Below are 23,823 nucleotides of genomic sequence, written 5' to 3'. Positions count from 1 at the left end.
TTAGTTATGAAACTAATATTGTTTAAGGTATTGCTTTCATTAAACAGACTTCTTTGCATATGGGGGAGTAAACTTAATAATAATTATTTTGGTTTTTTAAATTAACTCTAAATTCTTATTCTTTGTTGCAGTTTGCATTGAGACTCCTTGCATTCCGCCAGATACACAAAGTTCTAGGCATGGATCCATTACCCCAAATGAGCCAACGTTTTAACATTCACAACAACAGGAAACGAAGAAGGGATAGCGATGGAGTTGATGGATTTGAAGCTGAAGGGAAAAAAGACAAAAAAGATTATGATAACTTTTAAAAAGTTTTTGTGAATCTGCAGTGTTAAAATAATAGGTGCCCATCTGTAGGCTGTTTTTCATTCATAATAATGTGTACTTCAAAAAATGTATCAAGAATTTCATAGAAGAACCAAGTTTTTCTGTGACATTAAAATCTTCATATACAGTGTTAGGTATTATATGGATGGAAAGACAACCCCCCAAAATTGTGTTCCAGCTAGGGGGAAAACAGTGATTCAGACCTTTTTCCCGTTATTTTGGTTTTATTTACTGGTTGCCCTAGTTTGCCCTATATTTGTGTCTTTTATTAACTAGCCTTATTAAATCTTTACTGTATTTAATGCAGTATTTGTGCTTCAGTTGCTATGTGTATTTGAGATTTTTATTTAGAGGTTTTGTTTTTTGACACTAGTTCTTTGTGTTATAGATGATATCCTTTACTCTTTAATATTTTACAGCAGTACATTATTTTTTGTGACGTAAGGCTGCAGAATTTTTTTGTTTTATTATTCTATATGTGATGGATTACAACACAAAAAGTTATCCTGCCATTTAAGTGCTCAGACTGAATATTTCTGCAGATCTTGTGACATTTGTCTCTCTAGTGTGATATATAAAGGTGTAATTAAGACAGATTTCTGTTAATCTAATCAAGTTTGCTGTTAGTTGTGCATTAGCAGTATAAAAGCTAATATATACTATATGGTCTTGCAACAGTTTTAAAGCCTCTGCATAATTGATAAAAATGCATGACATTTTTGTTTTTATAGACTTTTAAAATTATAATTTTAGGTTTGACAGGTAGATCTTTGTACAGTTGACTTTTTGACATAGCAAGGCCAAAAATAACTTTCTGAATATTTTTTTCTTCTGCGTATGTGGAGAGGGCATTTTTCATACTATAAGTGGGCTAACCAATATTTTGGAAAGAACTTTATCATTGTGCAACTAACAACAGTAACTAGCCCTTAATTATGATGACAGTTCCTTATTGGTGTGTGTGAGATTACTCTTAACTATTATTACAGTGTAACACAATCAAATGATTTCTTCCCCCATCCCCATACCCTATCACCCAGATAATTTTCAGTTCTATTAACAGTGAGGTTGATAAAGTATTACTGATAAAAAAAAATTAAGATTATCTAAGGGGAAAAAAAAACAGAAAATTATTTGGTGTGGCCATCTTACATGCTTATATGTCCTACAGAAAGCTAAATACTCTAGCAGTGGTGTAATGAAAAGTGACATCTTACTGTTGATGTGTGTATTATGCTCTGGTACACAGATGTCATTTTGTTGTCACAGCACTACAATGAAATACACAAATAAAAACTTAAATTCATATAATGACTTAAATGTATTATATGTCAGAATTGACATCATAAACTACTTTTGCTTTGAAATGATTTATGCTTTAGTAAAACTATATTCAAAAGTATTGAGTACTTAAATCTTGTTATTCTTGACAAATGTTTGTCGCCTGAGCACATAATTTCCAGAAATTTTGAATAACATACTGGTTCGGTTGCTTTCTTGGGTTGGAATCTTCCCCTGGACTCTTAGAGGGACGGGAGACTGCAGGAGACCGCCATCGGGCAGCTAGGACTGGAAGCTTGGGCTTTGTCCCACATTTGTCACACACTGTCTGTGTCTGTTGGGCAAGCCTTTTTCTCTTTTTAACTTTAGTATTTCTGGGTCTCAGTTTATTCTTTTTTTAAAAATATATTTTATTGATTATACCATTACAGTTGTTCTATTCCCCCCCTTCATTCCCTTCCCCCCGCACACTCCCTCCCCCACCATTCTCCCCCCCTTAGTTTATAACCACATGTTTCAAGTTCTTTAGATTCTATATTTCCCCCACTATTCTCGCCCTCCCCTCTATCTATTTTCTACCAACCGTCTATGCTATTTTCTGTGCCTTCTTCCCCCTTCTCCTCCTCCCACTCCCCTGTTGCTAACCCTCCATGTGTTCTTCATTTCTATGGTTCCACTCCTGATCTAGCTGTCCTCTTGGTTTGCTTTTGTTTTAGGTGTGGTTGTTAATAACTGTGAGTTTGCTGTCCTTTCACTGTTAATCTTTTTCATCTTCTTTTTCTTAGATAAGTCCCTTTAGCATTTCATATAATAAGGGCTTGGTGATGATGAACTCCTTGAACTTGACCTTATCTGAGAAGCACTTTATCTGTCCTTCCATTCTAAATGAAAGTTTTGCTGGATAAAGCAATCTTGGCTGTAGGTCTTTGGATTTCATGACTTGGAATACTTCTTTCCAGCCCCTTCTTGCCTGTAAGGTCTCTTTTGAGAAATCCGCTGACAGTCTGATGGGTACTCCTTTGTAGGTGACTGTCCCCTTATCCCTTGCTGCTTCTAGGATTCTCTCCTTCATTTTAGTCTTGGCTAATGTAATTATGATGTGCCTTGGTGTGTTCCTTCTTGGGTCCAACTTCTTTGGGACTCTCTGAGCTTCCTGGATTTCCTGGAAGTCTATTTCCTTTGCCAGACTGGGGAAGTTCTCCTTTATTATTTGTTCAAATAAGTTTTCCACTCGTGGCTGTTTCTTTCCCCCTTCTGGTACCCCTATAATCCGGATGTTGGAACGTTTAAAGATGTCCTGGAGGTTCCTAAGCCTCTCCTCATTTTTTTGAATTCTCATTTCTTCATTCCTTTCTGGTGGGATGTTTTGTTCTTCCTTCTGGTCCATTCCATTGATTTGAGTCCCAGTTTCCTTTCCATCACTATTGGTTTCCTGTGCATCTCCCTTCATTTCAATTAGTTTAGCCTTCATATGTTCCTCTAATTTGTGACTATAATCCTCTAATTTGTGACTATAATCTACCAGTTCTGTGAGCATCCTGATAAATAGTGTCTTGAATTGTGCTTCTGAGAGGCTGGCAATTTCTCGGTCACTGAGAGTTATCGGCTCTGGGACTCTGAGTTCTTCTTGCGCCATCTTTTGGGCCGTTCGTGCCTTTTAGGTAGCAGGATCGGAGCCCTAAGGTGTTCACTAGCGCCGGGCAACTAAGTCGCTGGGTTGTGACACTATGTGGGGGCGGGGTCAAAGAGGGACTTTGGCGTCCTGTCTGCCGCCTGCCACCTCGGCCCTCACCAGTGCTGCAGCTGCTGCCGTCACTGGGCCCACACGTTTCGTCCCACTGCACGTGATTGTGCCACCGCTGTCAGCCCTCGCCCCCTGGGGCCTGCGTGGTCCGTCTCACTGTGCGCGAATGTGCGACCGAAGTCAGTCTGCTGCGCACCCCAACTGGTTCCGGCTGCCTGCGCGCCTGGGTCGGGGGACCTGTCCTGCCCGACCCTGCCCACTGCTGGCTCCGCCCCTCTTACCGTCCCCTTGAACGGTTAGATGTAGTCGGACTTCTGTATAATTCAATTTTCTGTCCTTTGGTTGTGTCTTTGTTTCTCCAAACCTGTGTTGTATTCAAACTTGGTTGTGGGAGAAGGCACAGTGTTTCCACCTATGCCTCCATCTTGGCGGAAGTCCCTAGAAGATTCTCTCAGTTTATTCTTTTGAGTAATAAGTCACCCAGTAAAATTTTGGAAACTTGTTTTTCACAGTTCTGCTTAACAGAAAAAAAGAACTGAAATGTATCACACTAATGACAGATGTCATGCTTGATGGTATTACACATTTTCCTTTTTAAAACTGTCGTAACGGTAAGAATAAGTGAAGGCGTTAATATTTCTTATTTTTCAGCTGAGGTCATTGAAGTCCAGTGTGGTTAACTTAAAGATCGCACATCAATTTAAGTGACATAGTTGAAATTGAGAGATTTTAGCATTTATGCTCAGCACTTTGCTGGGCTGCTCCCTTTATCTTGCAGTTAGATTTCAAAAATGTTTTCACCCTGTCTCAAAATTTTGTGCTTGGGTTAGGTTGTCTTCATCCATATATACAAGTGGCACCATTTACATTTTTTACTAAAATAATTATTTCAGTGTTTTATTTTCATGGCTAAATTGTTTTCATAGCTGTGGATAGACCCACATTAACCATCTTGTGTGAAATGACATGAACATACTTTAGTATCTTCTTTGACAATTAAAAAGAATTTTTAATCCTCACCCGAGGATATATTTTTACTGATTTTAGAGAGGAAGGGGGAGAGAGAAAGGAAACATCTGCTGGTTGCCACCTATACATGCTCCACTGGGGATCGAACCCATAACCTACAGATACCACCTGACTGGAGATCAAACCCACAGTCTTTTTGTGTATGGGACTAGGTTCCAACCAATTGAGTCACCCAGCCAAGGCTGCTTTGGCCACTTTTTTTTTTTGTTTGTTTGTTTTTGTTAGTAGAATCTTTTTTATTCAGAAAAAAAATAAAAAAAAACAAACAAAAAAACCCCAAAACAAAAATTTTCCAACCACACACAGGAGGGGTTATGGGTAGGGGGAGGTGTCTGTCCATCCAGCCCTGGCCCCCAGCCCATGTGGTTTTGGCAGCAACAAGGGGTGTAGGGTAATGGCCCCAAAAATAAAAATGGTGTGTGTGTGTATGGGAGGGAAAGGGGTGCAAAAGCAGTGGGGGTGGAGGGGAGCAAAGATGAGGTCAGTACTGGGAACGCCGCAGGTGGGAGGCCATTTCATAACATCTCTTGTTGAACATACCACCGTGGACACCTTCTTTGCCCATCAGCAGGACTAGCGTCTTGGCCGTCAATGGTGACAGTAATGTTGAAGGTAGGAGCTCCCCCGGTGCTCTTGGTACGAAGATCCATGGTAAATTCCCCATCCAGCAGCAGTGAGTCCCGGATCACAGGACATTTCTGGCCCCCAAGTGTCAGCCCATTCACGAAAGAACTTGACCGGTCTTTGGCAACTAAGACAGCAACCTCGGCTGGTGTGATGTTGACGAAGGTTTTCCCGGGGACGGCGGCCCAGACGGAGGGCGAGTCCTTATAGCCCACGATGGCCGAGTCCTGACAGGTCCCGTCCGCCATGAGGTTGTTGATATAGGCGTTCCACCAGGCCATGGCGCTGCTACTAGGGCTGCTCTCCTCGCTGTAGCGGGCGGGGGGAGGCGGAGAGCTCGGGGCACGCGCCGTCCGGACAGCGGCTGGCCACTTTTAAATTAAACTGAACTCTCTAGTCAGAAGCAGCATTGGTTATCACCCTACTGATGCATTCTTCAATCGATTGTTTTGGCAACTAATTTATTTACCTGTCATTCTCTGCATCTCAGGCTGGTTCTTGTGTTATTAGTGCATGCTCATATTACAGTCAATTTAATGATACCAAAGAAAAAAAACAGCCCTGGCTGGTGTGGCTCGGTGGATTGAGCACTGGCCTGCAAACTAAAAGGTCACCTGTTCAATTCCCAATCAGGGCATATGCCTGGGTTGCGGGCCAGGTCTTAAGTAGGGTCCTGGGAGAGGCAACCAATCAATGTATCTGTTTCACACATCAGTGTTTCCCTCCCTTTCCCTCTCTAAAAATAAAGTCTTTAAAACAAATTGAATCTCTCACTCACCCCCAGTTATATAATGCATTACAAATTGGTTTTGTCTTCACCACTTGTTTTTTTCTATTTCTTTGAAAGCTAGAATTAAAAATGCAAAATTATTGATGTAGCAAACCATACTTGATTTTTTTTTTTTTTTTAGATTTTATTTATCTTTGGAGAGGAAGGGAAGGAGAGAAGGAGAGAGATATCAATGTATGGTTGCCTCTCGTGAGTCCCCTGCTGGGAACTGGCCTGCAACCCAGGCATGTGCCCTGACTGGGAATCGAACTGCGATCGTGTGGTTCGCAGGCCCGCGCTCAATCCACTGAGCTACACCAGCCAGGGCCCATACCTGATTTTTAAAGTCAACATTTTAAATCATTTTTCTGCTTGATAAAAAGCATAAATTTTAAATATATATTTAAAAATATATATATTGATTATATTCTTAAGAGTTCTCCTGATTTTTCCCATGCTCCCATTTCCCCAGCATTCTGTACACCCTCAGGCAATCCCTACACCATTGTTCTATCCAAGTTCTTTAGCTGCTACATTTTCTATATATCCCCATGACTGTTCTGTGACGACTTATTTGTACTTCTTAACCCCTTCACCTCTTCCCCCATTTCCCTGTCATTTCTGGCAACCATCAATTTTCTTAAGTCCTTTTAACATTTCATATAATAATGGCTTGGTGATGATGAACTTTAGGTTTTTTCTTGTCTAGGAAACTATCTGTTTTTCAGTTCTAAATGAAAGCTGTGCTGGGTAGAGTAATCTTGGCTGTAGATCCCTGGTTTTCATCACTTTGAATACTACCTGCCAGTACCTTGCCTGTGGTTTCTTTTCAGAAGTCAGCTGACAGTCTTACAGGGACTCTTCCTGTGGGCAACTTAACTGTTTTTCTCTTGCTGCTTTTAAGATTTCTCTATCTCTAACCTTTGGCATTTTAATTATGATGTGTCTTGGAGTGGGCATCTTTACATCCATCTCGTTTGGGACTCTGTGCTCCCTGGACTTTTTTTTTTTTTTGCTGCCTTGTGTTCCAAATTGCTGGTTTGATTCTTGGCTTCATCCACTCTACTGTTGTTTTTCTGTGAATTGCTCTTTATTTCAGTTAGTATATCCAGTTTTTGTTTTGTGTTTTTTTAAACTGTCCTTTTTATGCTGCTGAGGTCCTTGCTAAGTTCCTTGAGCATCCTTATAACCAATGTTTTGAACTCCGCATCTCAGAGGTTGATCATCTCCATTTTGTTTAGCTCTTTCTCTGGAGTTTTGATCTGTTCTTTCATTTGGGCCATGTTTCTTTGTCTCCTCATTTTGCAGCTTCCCTGTGAGTTCCTGTGTATTAGTAGAGCTGCTTCGACTCTCTGTCTTGGTAGTGTGGCCTAATGTAGTAGGTGTCGTATAAGGTCCAATGGCACAGCCTCCCCAACCACCCAAGCCTGGGTACTTGAGGTGTGCCCTTTGTGTGCTCTGAATAAACCCTCCTCTTCTGGTTGAGCCTTGATTGCTGTTGGCAGGTCAGTGGAAGGGATTTACCCAGGCCAGTCAGTTGCAAGGACTGGCTGTGACCACTGACCACCACCTTCTGCCCTCTGTGGAGGATCAGCTGTGCAAGGGCAGGGTGGTGGTGCTCTGAGATTGTAGCCCTCCACTGAGTGTGGAAGCTCTGGGATTTCTCTAGTGGTGCAAGTGAAAGCCAGCCCCTATCTGTGCTTTTTGCCTGGGGCACCCTGCCTGAGATGGCTGCTACTTGTGCTGGACTTGGAGATTCCCAGGCCAGCATTTAGCCTGGCTGCTGCTTGTGCAGGGCCAGGGTCTCACTGAGGCCAGCTGTTGCTTGAGAGGATTTAGGAAGTTGTGAAACATGAGCCAAGACCAGCCGTTCACATGGAAAAGCAGCTTGGGTGGGCCCCACGTTGGGGTGGGTTGGAGTCTTGGAATCTTTAAGGCGGGTTAAACAGTGTCAGCCGGGTTGATGGATATGGCACCACCTTGCTGGCTCTGTGGGCGGAAGGTTCAGGAAAGGGACAGCAGTGGCCTCTGCTCTCTATGCCAGGCACTTGAGTTTTCTCCCTGTATGCCATGGGTACCTCTCAAGCTGCTACTCCAGTGCTGAGGCTCAGAGGGAGTGAGTCTGAGTAGGTGAGTCCTTGCGTGAGTTAAGAGGAACTGTTTGGAGCTCCCAATGGTTTCTTCAAATTAAGACATTAAAAAATTATGGTACATTTACACAATGGAATTCTATGCTGCAGAAAGGAAGAAGGAGCTCCTACCTTTTGCAACATCATGGATGGAACTGGAAAGCATTATGCTGAGCGAAATAAGCCAGGTGGTGAAAGAGAAATACCATATGATATCACCTTTAACAGGATTCTAAACAACAACAAACAAGCAAGCAAAATGTAACCAAAGACACTGTAATACAGAAGGTGCTGACAGGGTCTAGAGGGGAGAGGGGAAAGAATTGCAGGGGAAAAGGGGAAGGACTCACATGAACAAGTATAAAGGACACATGGACAATAACTAAGGTGGGGGGCGGAGATGGGAGGGAGGTGGGGAGCACTGGGGGAGGGGCAGGGCTGGGAGTACAAGAAAGAAAACTACTTGAACAAGAGTTAAATAAAAATTTTTTAAAAAGACATTAATTGAGAACAAATCAAGACATTGAGAACAATCAGCATTCTACCATGTGGAAGACAACCAACAAAATATCCAAATCAATAAAGTTATTGGTGAAAATGAAAATTCTTTTATGAAAAAAATTAAGTGGACTAATTGGCCAACCCAATATTAGGAATTTATGTTATGAACAGATCATTTAATAGTGTTCATTTTTATACTGAATTTGGCAGACCTGATTTTTTAAAGAAAATTAAAAGTTCCCAAGAAAAGGAAGACCTCGTAGTGCCATAGAAAGGTAGTGTTCATAGCAGAGGTCTCCAATTTGATTGTTTATAAGAGTTCTCTGGAGAACATTCTAAAAATTAAGATTTCTAACCTCCAATTTCAAAGATTCTGACTGGGGAGAGCCAGAATAAGCCTGAGAATGGGCATTTGAAGATGGTTTTCTCTTAGGTATTAATTTGAATGGATGGTTTATACACATGTTGAAAAGGTACAAAGGAATATATGGCACAAAACATCTGCTGCCTCCTCTTGCCGCTTCCCAGAGGCAGTCCCCGTTACCTGTTTGTGCATCCTTTCCTACATGGTCTCTGCACATTGCTCTGCACTGTGCCTTCTCTCCTGTGTTACTGGGTATCCTGGAATCTTGCAGTTCGTTCCATGGGGGTTACAGACAGGGAAACTGCCTCTAACAAAGCACTATAGGACCATTCCAAGTTAGGCTTTTTCTCTAGTTGTAGATGCTTCTGATGCAAATGGTACATGGATGAACATCCTTTATGCCAGTGACCATAATATATACTCCCAAACCAGTATTTTAAATTTAATATTAAAGGAGTTTTCTTATCAGCCATATAATATATGTAGCAGTACGTAATTGAAATATTCAGCAAATCATAAAATCCCCATTCTCTGGGGAATTTTAGTCTTCCTTTATTGTGTGCTTAGTGTAATGTTTGATGTAAAATTTGAAAACAGGAAACAATTCTATAACAATGCATGAATATTTTTGAACAATACTTAAACTGGTTTCATGTTAAAGACAGAGTTTATATATATATATATATATATATATATAATTGATTATACCATTACAGTTCTATTCTCCCCTTCATTCCCCTCCACCCGCACACTCCCTCCCCCACTATTCTCCCCCCCTTAGTTTATAACCACATGTCTGAAGTTCTTTAGATTCTATATTTGCCCTACTATTCTTGCCCTCCCCCCTATCTATTTTCTACCTACTGTCTATGCTATTTTCTGTACCTTCTCCCCCCTTCTCCTCCTCCCACTCCCCTGCTGCTAACCCTCCATGTGTTCTTCATTTCTATGGTTCCACTCCAGATCTAGCTGTCCTCTTGGTTTGCTTTTGTTTTAGGTGTGGTTGTTAATAACTGTGAGTTTGCTGTCCTTTCACTGTTAATCTTTTTCATCTTCTTTTTCTTAGATAAGTCCCTTTAGCATTTCATATAATAAGGGCTTGGTGATGATGAACTCCTTGAACTTGACCTTATCTGAGAAGCACTTTATCTGTCCTTCCATTCTAAATGAAAGTTTTGCTGGATAAAGCAATCTTGGCTGTAGGTCTTTGGATTTCATGACTTGGAATACTTCTTTCCAGCCCCTTCTTGCCTGTAAGGTCTCTTTTGAGAAATCCGCTGACAGTCTGATGGGTACTCCTTTGTAGGTGACTGTCCCCTTATCTCTTGCTGCTTCTAGGATTCTCTCCTTCATTTTAGTCTTGGCTAATGTAATTATGATGTGCCTTGGTGTGTTCCTTCTTGAGTTCAACTTCTTTGGGTCTCTCTGAGCTTCCTGGATTTCCTGGAAGTCTATTTCCTTTGCCAGACTGGGGAAGTTCTCCTTTATTATTTGTTCAAATAATTTTTCCACTCATGGCTGTTTCTTTCCCCCTTCTGGTACCCCTATAATCCGGATGTTGGAACGTTTAAAGATGTCTGGGAGGTTCCTAAGCCTCTCCTCATTTTTTTGAATTCTCATTTCTTCATTCTTTTCTGGTTGGATGTTTCGTTCTTCCTTCTGGTCCATTCCATTGATTTGAGTCCCAGTTTCCTTTCCATCGCTATTTGTTTCCTGGACATCTCCCTTCATTTCAATTAGTTTAGCCTTCATATGTTCCTCTAATTTGTGACTATAATCTACCAGTTCTGTGAGCATCCTGATAAACAGTGTCTTGAATTGTGCTTCTGAGAGGCTGGCAATCTCTTGGTTGCTGAGAGTTATTGGCTCTGGGACTTTGAGTTCTTTTTGTGCCATCTTTAGGGCTGTTCGTGCCTGTTAAGGAGCAGGATCGGAGCCCTAGGTGTTCACTAGAGCAGGGCAACTAAGTCGCTGGGTTGTGACGCTGTATGTGGGGCCGGGGTCAAAGAGGAGCAATGGGGTCCTGTCTGCTGTCTCCTGCCTCGGCCCCCACAGGCCACCGTCACCGGGGTCTGCTCGTTTCGGCCCACTGCATGCGAGTGTGCCACCGCCGTCAGCCCTCGCCCCCTTGGTCCTGCATGGTCTGTCTCACTCTGTGCGAATGTGCGACTGCGGTCAGTCTGCCCCACACCCTGGGTCCGGGCCACTTGTGCGCCTAGGTCGGGGATCTGTCCTGCCCGACCGTGCTCCACTGCTGGCTCCGCCCCTCTTACCATCCCGGTTGAACGGTTAGTTGTAGTCGGACTTCCATATAATTCAATTTTCTGTTCTTTGGCTGTGTCTTTGTTCTCCAAACCTTTGTTGTATTCAAACTTGGTTGTGGGAGAAGGCACAGTGTTTCCACCTATGCCTCCATCTTGGTGGAAGTCCAAGAAGACTTTCTAAATGGCAAAATTCTTAGTTAAATATGTTTTTACATCTTTTGCTTTTATGAAATCTTAGTGTACAGCAAAGGAGATAAAGAGGAGAGGGCTTAGTAAAGTAGAAAGAGATCTGTGATTAAATTATTAATTGAAACCCAATTTATGAGCTTCAGCTCTGGATGAGATGAGGTAAACACACTCTTCTCTTGCCCACTGAATGCAACTGTAAAATCTGGATAAAATGCTGAGAGCACCCATCTGAGGACTCTGAAACGTAAATAGTGGCAGACAGATGGGAGAAGATCACATATGAAGTATCATCAAACTGACGTGACAGCTCGCCATGATTCTCCTTCCAGAAGTAAACTCACTGCTTAGCTTTGGGCGTGAGCACAGACATAGAGGAGTATGGCAGGGCGTGGTAACCAAAGCCCCAGATTTCTGGTAAGAGAATGAAGGAGGAGAGTCCTGGGGACCTGGAACGTGCTGGGCAGGTTGGGAAGAGGGAGGAGCTAGGGTGAATGACCTCATAATGATATTTATGAATAATTTTATCATAATTTTTTCCAGGGCTCAACCGCAAGTTATTTTGTATGACCAACATTATCCTGATACAAAAACCAGATAAAAACATACAACCACCCATGCAACATGACTTGGTTTGTTGGATTGTCATCCTGATATGCCAAGGTTGTGGGTTCAACCCCCAGTCAGGGCACATACGAGAATTAACCAGTGAGTGCATAAATAAGTGGAACAACAAATTCACATTTCTCTCTCTCCGTGTGTCTCAAAATCAGTAAACTAAAAAAATATATCGTAAAAACATATCACAACTGTCCAGGTCTCCAGTCAGGGGTGAGCTAGAGGCAACAGATCAGTGTTTCTCTCCCTCTCTTTCTCCCTCCCTTCCCGTCTATCTAAAAATAAATAAATAAAATCTTTGAAAAACAAACCACAACCAAGTAGACTTTACCTTTGGAATGCAAGGCTGGTTCAATATGTAAAAACTAATCAAAATATGAATTTTACTACTAAAAATATAAAACAAACTGTATCCTAGAATAAATGAAACTTAAAGAGATAATTGGGGAGGCCATTGTGGTGTAATATACCAAAGAGCTGATATTGATGAAGATGTTCAAATCATTTGAATGTGATTCCACTAAGGGAAGAACTGGACACAGCCATAACGAATTACTGCCTAAATGGTCAGGAACTGGGAAAACGGGACATTCATGCAGTGAGTCACCACAAAGAAGTGATGTAGTATGTATTGTCAGCAAGCTGAGCTGCTCCCAAATATCACGCGTGAAAACAGCATCTGTGCAGAGCCCACACTGCAATACATGCCTCTACTTTTGAGGGCACATACATAGAAAAAGTCCTAACTCCAAACTATTGACATTGGTTATCTCTGGGTTATGAGGTCTTGGGTGACTTATTGAACTGATTCGGATGCTTTGACAATGAACATACATTGCTTTGTTAATAATAAGAAGAAAAAAGCTTTTTTATACTTTTATTAGCATTAGTCATATGCTGAATTTACTCCTGGGCCGTAAGTTTTTATTTCTTCAGTCTCTTCTGGGACATCTCTGTCTGCTGTGCACCCTTCTCTTCTGGTTTAGGAACAGCCTGCTGTTTCTCAGTAGGAGCCACCCCAGTGTGGGAGGGAGGGCTCACGTGTGGGCTGCCCGGCCCGGGAGCTCTACATTCTGTGCCGCGTCTTGGGAGGTTTGTTCACTTGAATGTGTTCGATGACCAGAGAATCTACATCTAAACTCTTAATTTCAGTTTTACTCTCAGCATTTTTAAACTTGTGCAGCAAAAATTCAGCACTCTGGGACCACTGACCTTGCGTCAAGCCCCACTGTTTGGTCTGGGCACACCTACAAACTTGACCATTGTAACAGCGGAATGCCACACTTTGCTTCTGTAAAGTGACATCCCTCAGATACTCGATGGCTTTCGGATATGCATACCCTCGGTGGCCTGGGCAGCTTCTCAAGTGACCTCAAAGTGAACACAAAGATTTGAACCTCTTGATTCACGTGATTTAGTGGGGTTTTCTCTGGGCCAAGTGGATAGTGAACCATTTTCAGAGGTCACCTCAAGCTGCATACAGGAAGGGGGGAAAAACACTTTCTTTAAACGGGTAAATGAGCAATGTACACGGGTGGACAATTCTCAAAAGAAGTATATATTCTCAGGAGAAATATAAATGGCCGGTAGCCATATAAAAATTAATAGACTTTTTGTCAACCAGATTGACAAAGGTTATAAAGAATGAAAAGAGCATCGGGTCTGCCCTGAGCTAGTGAGATCGCAGAGGCAAAAGGCAAGGGGCACTAGTTCAGTCGACACTGGAATGATCTTTCTTTCCTTTTTGACTTTTAAATATTACATATATATGCACACACATACACAGAGAAAGAGGGAGAATCTTTGACCCAGCAACTGAATTTCAAAGACTTTACCTTAAAGAATTAAAGCTAATCTGATAAGTATCCAAAACTATAAATTCAAATATTTTACCTGAAGCACTATTGGCAAGTATGTAAGAGTAGAAACCATTGAAGTGTCTAATACAAACTGCCGGGGTCCAGCCTCGGCAGGGTTCAGGGTCCCTGAAGGATGGACGGCGCAGGTGATGCATGAAGAGTCAGACATCGGATTGGATGCTGGAGAATAGCCAGCCTCTGTGGGTCTGACTGAATTCACAGAGTTCGATTTAAGCTTTATTTTTATAGAGATTGTTACATAACATTAAAGGAACAGGTGCATGGCAGGATCAGTTAAGCAGAAAAAAATCAATACAGAGGTAACTAGGGAAAATACAGGAAATTCCACAGATTCAGTTATGTTGAACAAAGGTTCTTTTGACCAGGAGAGCCATTAATCAGACAATTAGAAATAGCTGTATGTACAGAGTTTTAAATGCCTTATTGTTTATTAAAGTTCTCAGAATTTGGCATGGGGCAAAAGGATACGCTAGACTGAACAGTAGTTATAGGAAATTCATTACAAGGCCTTTGTGATGTTTAACTTAGCTTTCTATCTTTCTGTCCAAAGTATTTCTTTATGTACTTTGGACTCTAACTCCTTAGTAATTGTTTCTACATGCTTCGTTTGTAATAGTTAACCAGCTTCTCCTGCTTCTTTACCTGTCTAATTCCATTCATACAGATTCCTGCCCAAGGTAGAGGAGGGGCTGTTACTTTATCAACATTTAGACGTTCAGGGGCTACTCCGTCAGGGGGGACTTTTGTTCTATGGCCAAGAAATCATTTTGTACCACCTCACTGGAATTATGCGGATCATTGACCCTGAAATGCAGGCCTCTAAAAATCCTGCCACCTATCAATCACAAAGACAGACATGCAGGGAGAGATAGACAGGAAGTCCAGCCACAGTTGCCTCTGCTGTGCAGCTGCATCTCATCCGTCCTGACTGTGTCAAGGGACGGCTGCTGGTTAGCTCCCGACAATGTACTTTATGGAAATAGAGCTCAACCTCTATTACTAAATGATAGTATAGACAAGTCATTCTAAAGGGAAGTGTCGCCTTCTTAAAATCCTCATTATTCAGTCCCTGTGACTCATGAGAGGGTGTCAGCTCCCTCAGGAATGTCAGGTTGGAAAAAAGTTGAAAACAGCTATGTGGACCCTGGCCAGGTAGCTCAATTGGTTAGAGTCGTCCTGCTATGCCAAGGTCTCAGGTTCAATCCCCAATCAGGGCACACACAAGAAGCAACCAAGGGATGCATAAATAAGTGGAACAACAAATTGGTGTTTCTCTCTTTCAAATCAATAACAAATAGGAAAGGGAAGGAACTATATCGTAGAATAACATATGAAGACATTTACTTTGTAGTGGTTAGTGAAAAAATCAGATTATAAAACCACCATGTGTAAAGTATTGCCCCTTTCTGTCTTCCTAGGCATGTGTACCACTCTCCAAATGTTTCCAGTGGGCACCTCTGTGCATTATGATTACGCCTTGTTCAGTTTGGGGCTTTTATTTCTATCTCATTAGGAAGTTTGCTGATATCTGTTTCTCTAATAACTTTTACCATATATTAATAAATAACTACCTATTAATTCCTAAACAATTACTGCATAATAACTCTTTGAAAAGAAACATGGTGGGAAAACCTTCCAATATTTCCACATGTCTTAGGGGTAAATTCCAAAAGCCTCAGCACGGAAGCTAGGGCCCCATGAAGCCAGGGCCTGTAAACCGTGGTTCTAACCTGTTCTTCCAGTCTCTTCCTGCTGCTCCCTGTTGCCCACAGCGTCAGCCCCGGAGTAGAGCGCTTGCTCTCACCTCTCCTCTCTGCTGGGCACATGCCGGCTCCCTCTGAGATCAGAGGCCCATGTAGGACGAGTCTTTATTGACCAAGAGAGGCAGACAGCCTTCTTCCCTTTGGTCAGGGGAAGGTGCTGCCCTAGTGTACCCTGGAGACTAGGAAAAAAGTAAATCGAGAGACCTTTTTCCTAAAAATTAGTCAATTACTTCTCCGACCTTATGTTGTGGTTCCAAATTAAGAATCTCTTAGTAGTTTCCCTTCGGTTGACGTTGAGAGTGAGAGTGAGAGTGAGAACAGGTCCCCCCACCGCCGCCTCTCTTTCTGGGCCCCCAGTGGAGCTGAGCTGTAAAACTTCTTTTCAGACTTCTTAAACCTGCCTGAGATTTTTGCCGAGTCTGAGATGGACTCACTCGGTGCTTTACTTGGCTGCCCTGAGAATCTGTCCCAGAGACCAGGTGAATGAATGGTGAATAGACACCAGTGTTCTGGAGGGAAGCCGGGAAATGGTGGGTCATGAATGGCGCTCCAGGAAAGTTCCTCTGTGAAAAACACTGAGACGTTTCTGTGCCGCTCCTTCCATTCCTCGCATTCTCTTTTTGCCTTTGGACAGAGAGTATTTTTAAAAAACAGTTTTGCATACATTTTAACCTTGGGGCAGACGACTATTTCAAACGTGAAACAGTGGGCCTTTCACAGCCTCTGTGTTTGTTCTTTCACAGCCACCTGAACAATGAGCCTTTCAGGTTCTCAGCGAGCGGGACGGGGGAGCCAAGCTGGGAACGGGCGTGACCGCACGGAGCGGACATCCAGTGTCCCAGTGGGGACGCTCGCTTGGCCTGATTTTATCTGAGACGGTTCTCCCGGCCCTTATGACAGCAACCGTTTCCTCCTTCCCCCTCTAAGGTCATCATTAGGCTCCGGACACTGTGGGAAAGGGGTGTCCTGCTGCTGCTGTACCTCATTTTCTAACCACATTCAGCCCCAAGCAAAACTCGAAGGAAGAGAAGATTCTCTCAGTGCCATTTCCCTTCAAATCGGAGAATAAACAGCCTGGATGCCAGGTCCCTAACTTTCCCCAACCAGCTCGGTGGCACCAGAAATTGTAAGAGTTGAACTGCATGCTTTAATCTCAGTGAACATTCGAGAAGGAATAACACCTTGTTTTTATTTTGCGATACGCAGCCTTCAGATGATTGAATGACATGTAAAGCGTTAAGTGACAGCAGTCTTAACAGTTTGAGACATCAAACAGCCTCCTGCATTCCTCTCTCCTGGAGACCATCTCGGAATCAAATGCCAGATCTGAACTGCTATTATCCTGGAATGAGTCAGGAGAAATTTGAAATGGAGAGCCAAGCAAAATAACAGGTTTTCAGCTCACTGGTTGCTCCCTCCCACAGTCTCTCCCACTACACACGCACACACACACACACACACACGGCTGTGAACTGGCAGAGTGACAGAAGCAGGCAGTGTCCCTTGTACTGAGCGCCTGCCTCACAGCTACCCTATCGCTTGCAGGACCTGGGATGCGTGAGCCTGAGTCCCATACCCTGGTCAGGGCTTTTGGAGGGTGGTAGCCCTGTGGACACCCTGCCTGCCCCTGCTCCTAGGCATAGAGTACTTGAAACCGCAGCATGGTCTTCCCAGGGGCTGCAGAAGACCCTTGATTCCTCTGTGTCTCCCAAGAGGTTTGGAAATGATCCACAGTTTTCAAGGGCCCCTGAGTGAGACCTAGAAAGTAATTAGGAGGGAGAGCCCAGGGGCTACTGAGAGGCTGCCCAGAGGAGGAAAGGCATGGACCAGCCCACGGGTGAGGGCTTTGCTGCATCTCCGAGGAATCACCATGCTGGCCAGCTGCACAGGGGCAGGACAGAGTGACTGCAGGCCCCCAATGGCACCTTCCCTGCCCAGGAACACACAGGACAAGCAGCGAGGCTGAGTCAGGGACACGGCCACCTGGCCCCACTCCCATGCCATCTCTGGCCAGGGCTTTGTGCCAGCCCAGAGAGTAAGGGAACAAACACGGAAGGGAGTTCTGAAATGGACTGTGACTGCCTTGGAAGACTTGAAGTGACAGCGATAAAGCTCGGAAAAAAACAGGTTAGGTCAGACCACACTGTGGATTAGAGTTCATGTTTGGAAATCAGACTACGTTACAGGAATAAGTCTCCGGGCTGCACCAAACAGCAGTGTGATCTTGGACGAGCTGTTTTACTTCTCTGGGCCTCGTGATGTCCCTACTCCCTGGCTCTTCAAAGTGAATTTGGGTCCAGCTCTGGAAGGAGTTCCAGGGCCTCCAGGGGTGGCCCAGCGCTGACTCTAGCCAAGTTTCTAGTGCACGCTTCATGTAATTGTTGGCCCAGTCAGTGTGCCCAGAGGAGGCCTGGTGAAGGAGGACAGAAAGAACACTCCCCGCCTCCTCTTTTATTATTTTTCTGTGTCCTGTACCCTGGGTGAGGGAATTCCTTAACCTGCGTTTGAGAATACCTTTCTGGCTCACCACTTCCTAAAAATGTCCTGTAGAGGGCGCAGTTTCCTTATCCCAGAGGCTGTCAGGGTTCAGGCGGGTCAATGATTCAATCAAGTTTGAAGGCTTCTCTGTCCATTGCATAATCTCCTCAAAGCACAGAGGACAATAATTCAGGGAATATCAAGAAGCACAGGAGGGCCTCCTGTGACTGTGGGAAGCTCTGGGCAGTGAGTAAGGCTGGACATATGGCGTTTTACATGTACAAATGGATCTGTACGATACATTTTTAGAAGCGAAATTTCTGATACAATCTTGATGGTTATTGCAAAACTGCCCACCCACCTGCCCCATCAATTTACCCCCTCCTCTGGTAACGATGAGAATCCTGGTTTCTCCCGTCCTCACCGAGGGCTCAATTAATGCCGCAGCCATAAAGCATGGGGAGGTCCGAGTCACAGAGGAGACCCACCATCCCTGCTCTCAGGAACTTGCAGTCTTGCTGAGAGAGGCTCAGAAAAGAGTCAAACGGACCATCCATAAGCCTTTATTTGATAAATAAATCTATCAGGCCATGAACTTGTGTTTTGAAGGAGACAGAATACAGATTACATAGAGTAGGCTCATTAAGCTCCCTACCATGTGGCCAACTTAGATTGTGTGTTATGGGGGGGAAAATCACAGGAAGTCCTTGCTTATAATCGGCGAGTCTCCCCAACAGGTCCTCATATTCTGGTACCACGAGACTGACACCAATCTAAAGGCTTCTGAAGTCAGGTTTATTCCTCATCATCTTTAGGGGAGGGTTGAGGGAAGACCCATGGATGCAGCAAGAGGCTAAGGAACTTTCCGTTTTCAGTGAAAGAGGAAGGAAGGCAAGCCTCCACATCCAGACCACTGGCTAAAATCGAAGTTTGGCAAGTGGCCATTAACCAACACATGCACTTTAGTCCTTGACTATTTTATATACACATATCATATGTAAATAATATGTGATATAGAAAAAGGGTAATATTTATATATTATAGAATATATGTATTTATAATTGTAAATATGAATCTGTCATATTTCACATAGAAATCTATTGTATATGTCATATGTAATAACATATGATTTATTTTGAAATATATTTTATTGATTATGCTATTACAGTTGTCCCATTTTCCCTCTTCACTCCCCTCTACCCTGTACAACACCTCCAACCCACCCTCCCCTTTAGTTCATGTCTATGTGTCATAAGTTCTTTGGCTTCTACATTTCCCCTACTATTCTTACTCTCCCCCTGTCTATTTTCTATCTACCATCTATGCTACTTATTCTCTGTACCTTTTCCCCCTCTCTCTTCCTCCCACTTCCCTGTTGCTAACCCTCCATGTGATCTCCGTTTCTGTGGTTCTGTTCCTGTTCTAGTTGTTTGCTTAGTTTGTTTTTGTTTTGTTTTAGGTGTGGTTGTTAATAATTGTGAGTTTTCAGTTATTTTACTGTACATGTTTTTTATCTACTTTTTCTTAGATAAGTCTCTTTAACATTTCATATAATAAAGGCTTGGCGATGATGAACTCCTTGAACTTGACCTTATCTGAGAAGCACTTTATCTGCCCTTCCATTCTAAATGCAAGCTTTGCTGTTTGTATCCAAGAGATTTAAAAGTGCAGACTCTAATGTGGATGCTAGAGTTTGAACTCTTGCTTCCCCTGTTTACTAATCAGTCACTTCCCAGGCTGCTTTTCATCTCATACCATTTTGCTCACTGAGGTGCAAATGTTTATTGAATTTCTACTATGTGCCTGGCACCTGTTAGACAAAGATGATTAATGCATACCAGGAGGCTGCTTCACAGGACTCTACGTGGGAGAAAATGGGAATGGCTGGGCTTAATTATCTGTCAGAAGAATGTGTCTCCCCATCTGGGAGCACGCCATGGGAAGAAACACACTGCCTTCAGTCTGGCACTCACTGTATGCTAGCAAAGAGCTGAGAGTTGACTGGTTCCCTATTTATAGTCCTCCAAAAAAGCTTGGGGCAGCATTAGGAGAAAAGAGTGACCTCAAACTATTGCACATAAATTGAAATGTTTCAAAGTCTAAGGGCTACCATCTGTGTTTATTAATAGATGGAGATATTTGACCTCAGCATGACAGGAATTTTTCAATCAGTCGGGAGAGACCCTCCCAAGGAGATTTGACCCACACCCTAAATATTAAGCAAAAATATGCTGGTAGCTGGAGAACCTGACAGCAAGATGGAGACAGATGTGAGCCTGCTCTCCGTCCTCATTGCCTTCTTGCTTTTTGCTGAAGGTCCAGGTTCTCATGACTGACTCCAAATTACCCCTGGTAGCACCTGGCCTTTCAGTCTTTAAAAACATTCCTCTGCCTTGGCCAGGTAGCTCAGCTGGTTAGAGCCTCATCCTGATACACCAAAGTTGCAGGTTCAATCCCCAGTCAGGACACATACAAGACTCAACTAATGAATGCATAAATAAGTGGAACAACAAATCAATGTTTCTCTCTCTCTCTCTCAGATCAATAAATAAAAATTAAAACAACTTTCTTCACTTATTGTCTCCAGTTTTCTGAGCATGTATATACATGGAGTGGTAGTGTGAAATTTCCAGATCCATCACATTGTAAAACAACTGGATGCTGAAGATCAGGATAAAGTCATTATTATAAGGCAGATGGTTTGAAGCGAAGGAACGTTGGTATGGCGGATTAGAAATAAAAGCCATTATCTCTACCTGGCTGGTGTAGCTCAGTGGATTGAGTGTGGGCCTTCGAACCAGACGATCGCAGTTCGATTCCCAGTCAGGGCACATGCTTGGGTTGCAGGCCAGTTTCCGGCAGGGGCCAGTTCCCTGCAGGGGATGCACGAGAAGCAACCATACACTGATGTTTCCTTCCTCTCTCCTTCCCTTCCCCTCTAAAGATAAATAAATAAAATGTTTAAAAAAAAAAGCCATTATCTCTAGCCCAAGGATTAGGGGCAGAAGTTAAAAACAAAATGAGCAAACAAACAAAACCTCTTTGCTTAACAAAGTCCCAGAGCTGATTATTGGGAGAAGTCATTTTGCTTCTTTTTCTACAGTCTGGGAGAAGGAGTGAATTATGTCCTGCTTGGGGGGATTGTACTGAAGACAGGCAGCACCTACTTAGTTCTTGCTGACTACTAGGCATCACCTGGGTACTTCGTTTAATCTTCAAAACAATCCCTAACCACGAGGTAATTATTATCGTTGCTTCTATCACCCTAGATGGAAATGGAGGCAGAGAGAGGTGAAGTAACTTGCCCAAGGGCACGGATAAAAGGTATAGGCAAGGCCAGCTGCATGATTTGCAGGGCCCAGTGCAGAATGAAAGTGGGGGGTCCTGTCCCAGGGCAGAGAACTCATTTCCCTCCCCACAGGGTATGGGTGACCCCTGAGAGAGTGGAGCCTGTGTGCCTGGCCACACTAAGTATCTGAATGGGGGTGGCCAAGAGGCTCTGGCAGTGGCCCTGGGGCAGCCAGCCTAGGGTAGGGATGACTGCTTATCTCACTCAGAGACACAGGCATGAATTGGGGGACTGTACCCAACCCTGGCCATGTCCTAGTGGATGCCCAAGCACCCAGGGTGCGTGGGATGGGTGGTGATAGAAGGGCATGAGATTCCTCCCTCATCCCTCTTGGGGAAGGGGGCCTGGATGCCGCCCTCACAGAGGCTGGCAGCAGACTAGGTTTGGCTGGGAGGACCAGGGTGCCAGGGCCTGGTGGGCACCTGAGGGGAGGTTGGGGAAGGACGGGAAGTGACACTTCGTAGGAGCTGAGGCTCCCGGCCCCTAGGCTTGCTCCGTTGTCCCATAACATTTGACTCAAAAACCACGAATTCAGAGATAAAAGGATTCAGAATTTCAAGGCTGCAACCTTGGAGCATTAAACACCAAGCCCTTCTAAGTGTGGGTCTTGTGTGACCAAACTAGTTTCCTGCCCAAGACGCCAGTCCTGACCGTAGGTACCCGCACTAACACATTGACTACGGTGGAAGATCATGGGAACTCAGAGTCCTTTGAAAAGGAAGTAAACATTTGCTCAGGGTGTGAAAATCTGCCCTGCCATTTCACTATGAAAACTAAAAACTCTTACAAAATATAAAGTGGGACATGATTAGTTTTGACAAATAATTTCATTCTTCGACACCTCCTTAAGGAATGTCTTTCTTCATGAAGCATGACTTGGGCTTCGCACGTAGAATTGACACTTTCATTGTGATCCTTCCTAAGTTGGGTAATTATAATGTTGAGAACGTGGGCATTGGTCTCAGCCAAACCTGGGATGGAATCCAGCTCTGTCAGTGACTAGCTGTGTGACCTGGGCAAATTATTAGCATCTGTTTCTCATTGTAAATGGGGATGATGCAGTTCGGCAGCGGCTACAGCACGGAAAACTGGATAGACTTAACGATGGCGAAGTAGTTGGAAATGAGGCTGAGACAATGTAGGGATAGCGTGGGACTCCATCTTGACAGAAAGAACTCCATCTTAGAGGCTATGACTCCTTGCTTTCAACAAAATTCCGTAGTTAAAATCAACCTAGCCACATCCTTAAAGGAAAGAATATATAAGGATAACATCCTTCCTTATCATCATGTTCTGCAGCATAGTTGTTTTGTCAATTAAATAGTAACTAGAGTATTTGCACGAGCATCATTTTACAGGCCCTTTGGGTGGTCCTCTAAAATGGTCCACTGACTATGGAAAACATCTTATGACCACCCCAGGTTCAACTGCCGCCCTATGACAATCTAGGGACAACTGACCTACCTCATCCTCATTCCCAAGCCGTACACCCTCCTCAAGGCCCTGATATAAGCCATTCACAATAAACTATCTGCTTGATCTTATACTGAGTCCAGTGCTCATTTCTATGACATTGAGTCTCAAGAACTTGGCATTCAAGGTCCAGTAACAAAGCTACAGGACTTGTTCTGAAACTGTGTTTGCAAAATCAAGTTCATTCTTTATCACTTAGGTTTCATGTTTATTTGGGGTTGCTTGGGAGGAGCAGTGAGGGGGGAAAGTCATAGAAATGAGAAGCATAAGAGCATTAGTCCCTGACACAAAAAAATTAACTGCAAATATTGATTAGCGTTTTCCACAAGACTGAATTTCTTGAAAGCTGTGTCCTGTATTATTCATCTCTATCTAACAATCTTGGGCCACGTGCTATTTAAATGAACTTTCTTTGCAATCTTCACTAAAAATGGGGTTTTATCGGTGACCTAGGAGAGTGGGTAAGAGAAGTCTCTTAAGGGTTTTTTATAATTGTCAGAAACACAAAGAAACAAAAACTTGGAGAATGAAATAGACAAGGCCCTTTATAATCAAACATCAGGCACTAAGTGCCTGTTAACATTTCATTTATCTGATTTTTTTCTACATTTAAAATAATAAAGCTGAATGTCATTAAAGTGGCTTTGGAACTCATAGAGGGAGAGTCGTCCTATCATACTTCTGGGAAGTTTTATTCTAAAATGACAAGGAAAGAACAAACGCCTTGACCACAGCTCACAACTTAGTTACCGCAGGATCACTGGACGACGGAGACATACTTGCTGTCCAATCGCCGAGTAGTCCGGAGGAAACGCTCTCTAGATTGGCAGAGAAAACATCTCTCCAGGTTCATTCAAGAAGGGGCATGGCCAATCAGAGAACGCAGGGGGGCGGGCTTTGCCGCAGGAGGGTGAAATAGAACCTATCTCAAAGAGCGAATCTCCGCCTGTGAGACTCGCTTGTCGCGAGTGGAGGGGGCGTGGCCTCCGGCCACAGTCTCCCAACGCGCGAGGAGTGGGCGGAGCGATTGGTGTCAGCGCC

At 43.5% G+C, this 23,823-nt stretch overlaps 1 protein-coding gene and 1 pseudogene across 1 annotated transcript in view; one reads left to right on the top strand and one right to left on the bottom strand.

The window, feature by feature from the left end:
• The window catches only part of ZFR (zinc finger RNA binding protein), a 78,718-nt gene extending 77,082 nt beyond the window's left edge, over positions 1-1,636 (top strand). Inside the window, exon 20 of the mRNA XM_037063130.1 lies at positions 132-1,636. Coding sequence (XP_036919025.1) covers positions 132-311 — 180 coding nt within the window. The 3' untranslated portion in view covers positions 312-1,636. The remainder of the gene's footprint in view (positions 1-131) is intronic.
• Positions 1,637-4,605: 2,969 nt separating this feature from the next.
• LOC118998577 (profilin-1-like) lies at positions 4,606-5,307 on the bottom strand (annotated as a pseudogene).
• Positions 5,308-23,823: the final 18,516 nt, after the last annotated feature.

Source organism: Sturnira hondurensis, unplaced genomic scaffold (genome assembly GCF_014824575.4).
Source record: "Sturnira hondurensis isolate 20B ecotype Veracruz unplaced genomic scaffold, ASM1482457v3 Scaffold0014384, whole genome shotgun sequence".
Lineage (NCBI taxonomy): Eukaryota > Metazoa > Chordata > Mammalia > Chiroptera > Phyllostomidae > Sturnira > Sturnira hondurensis.
Note: the sequence above shows the minus strand (reverse complement) of the source record. Positions and strands in the feature narration are given on the sequence as shown.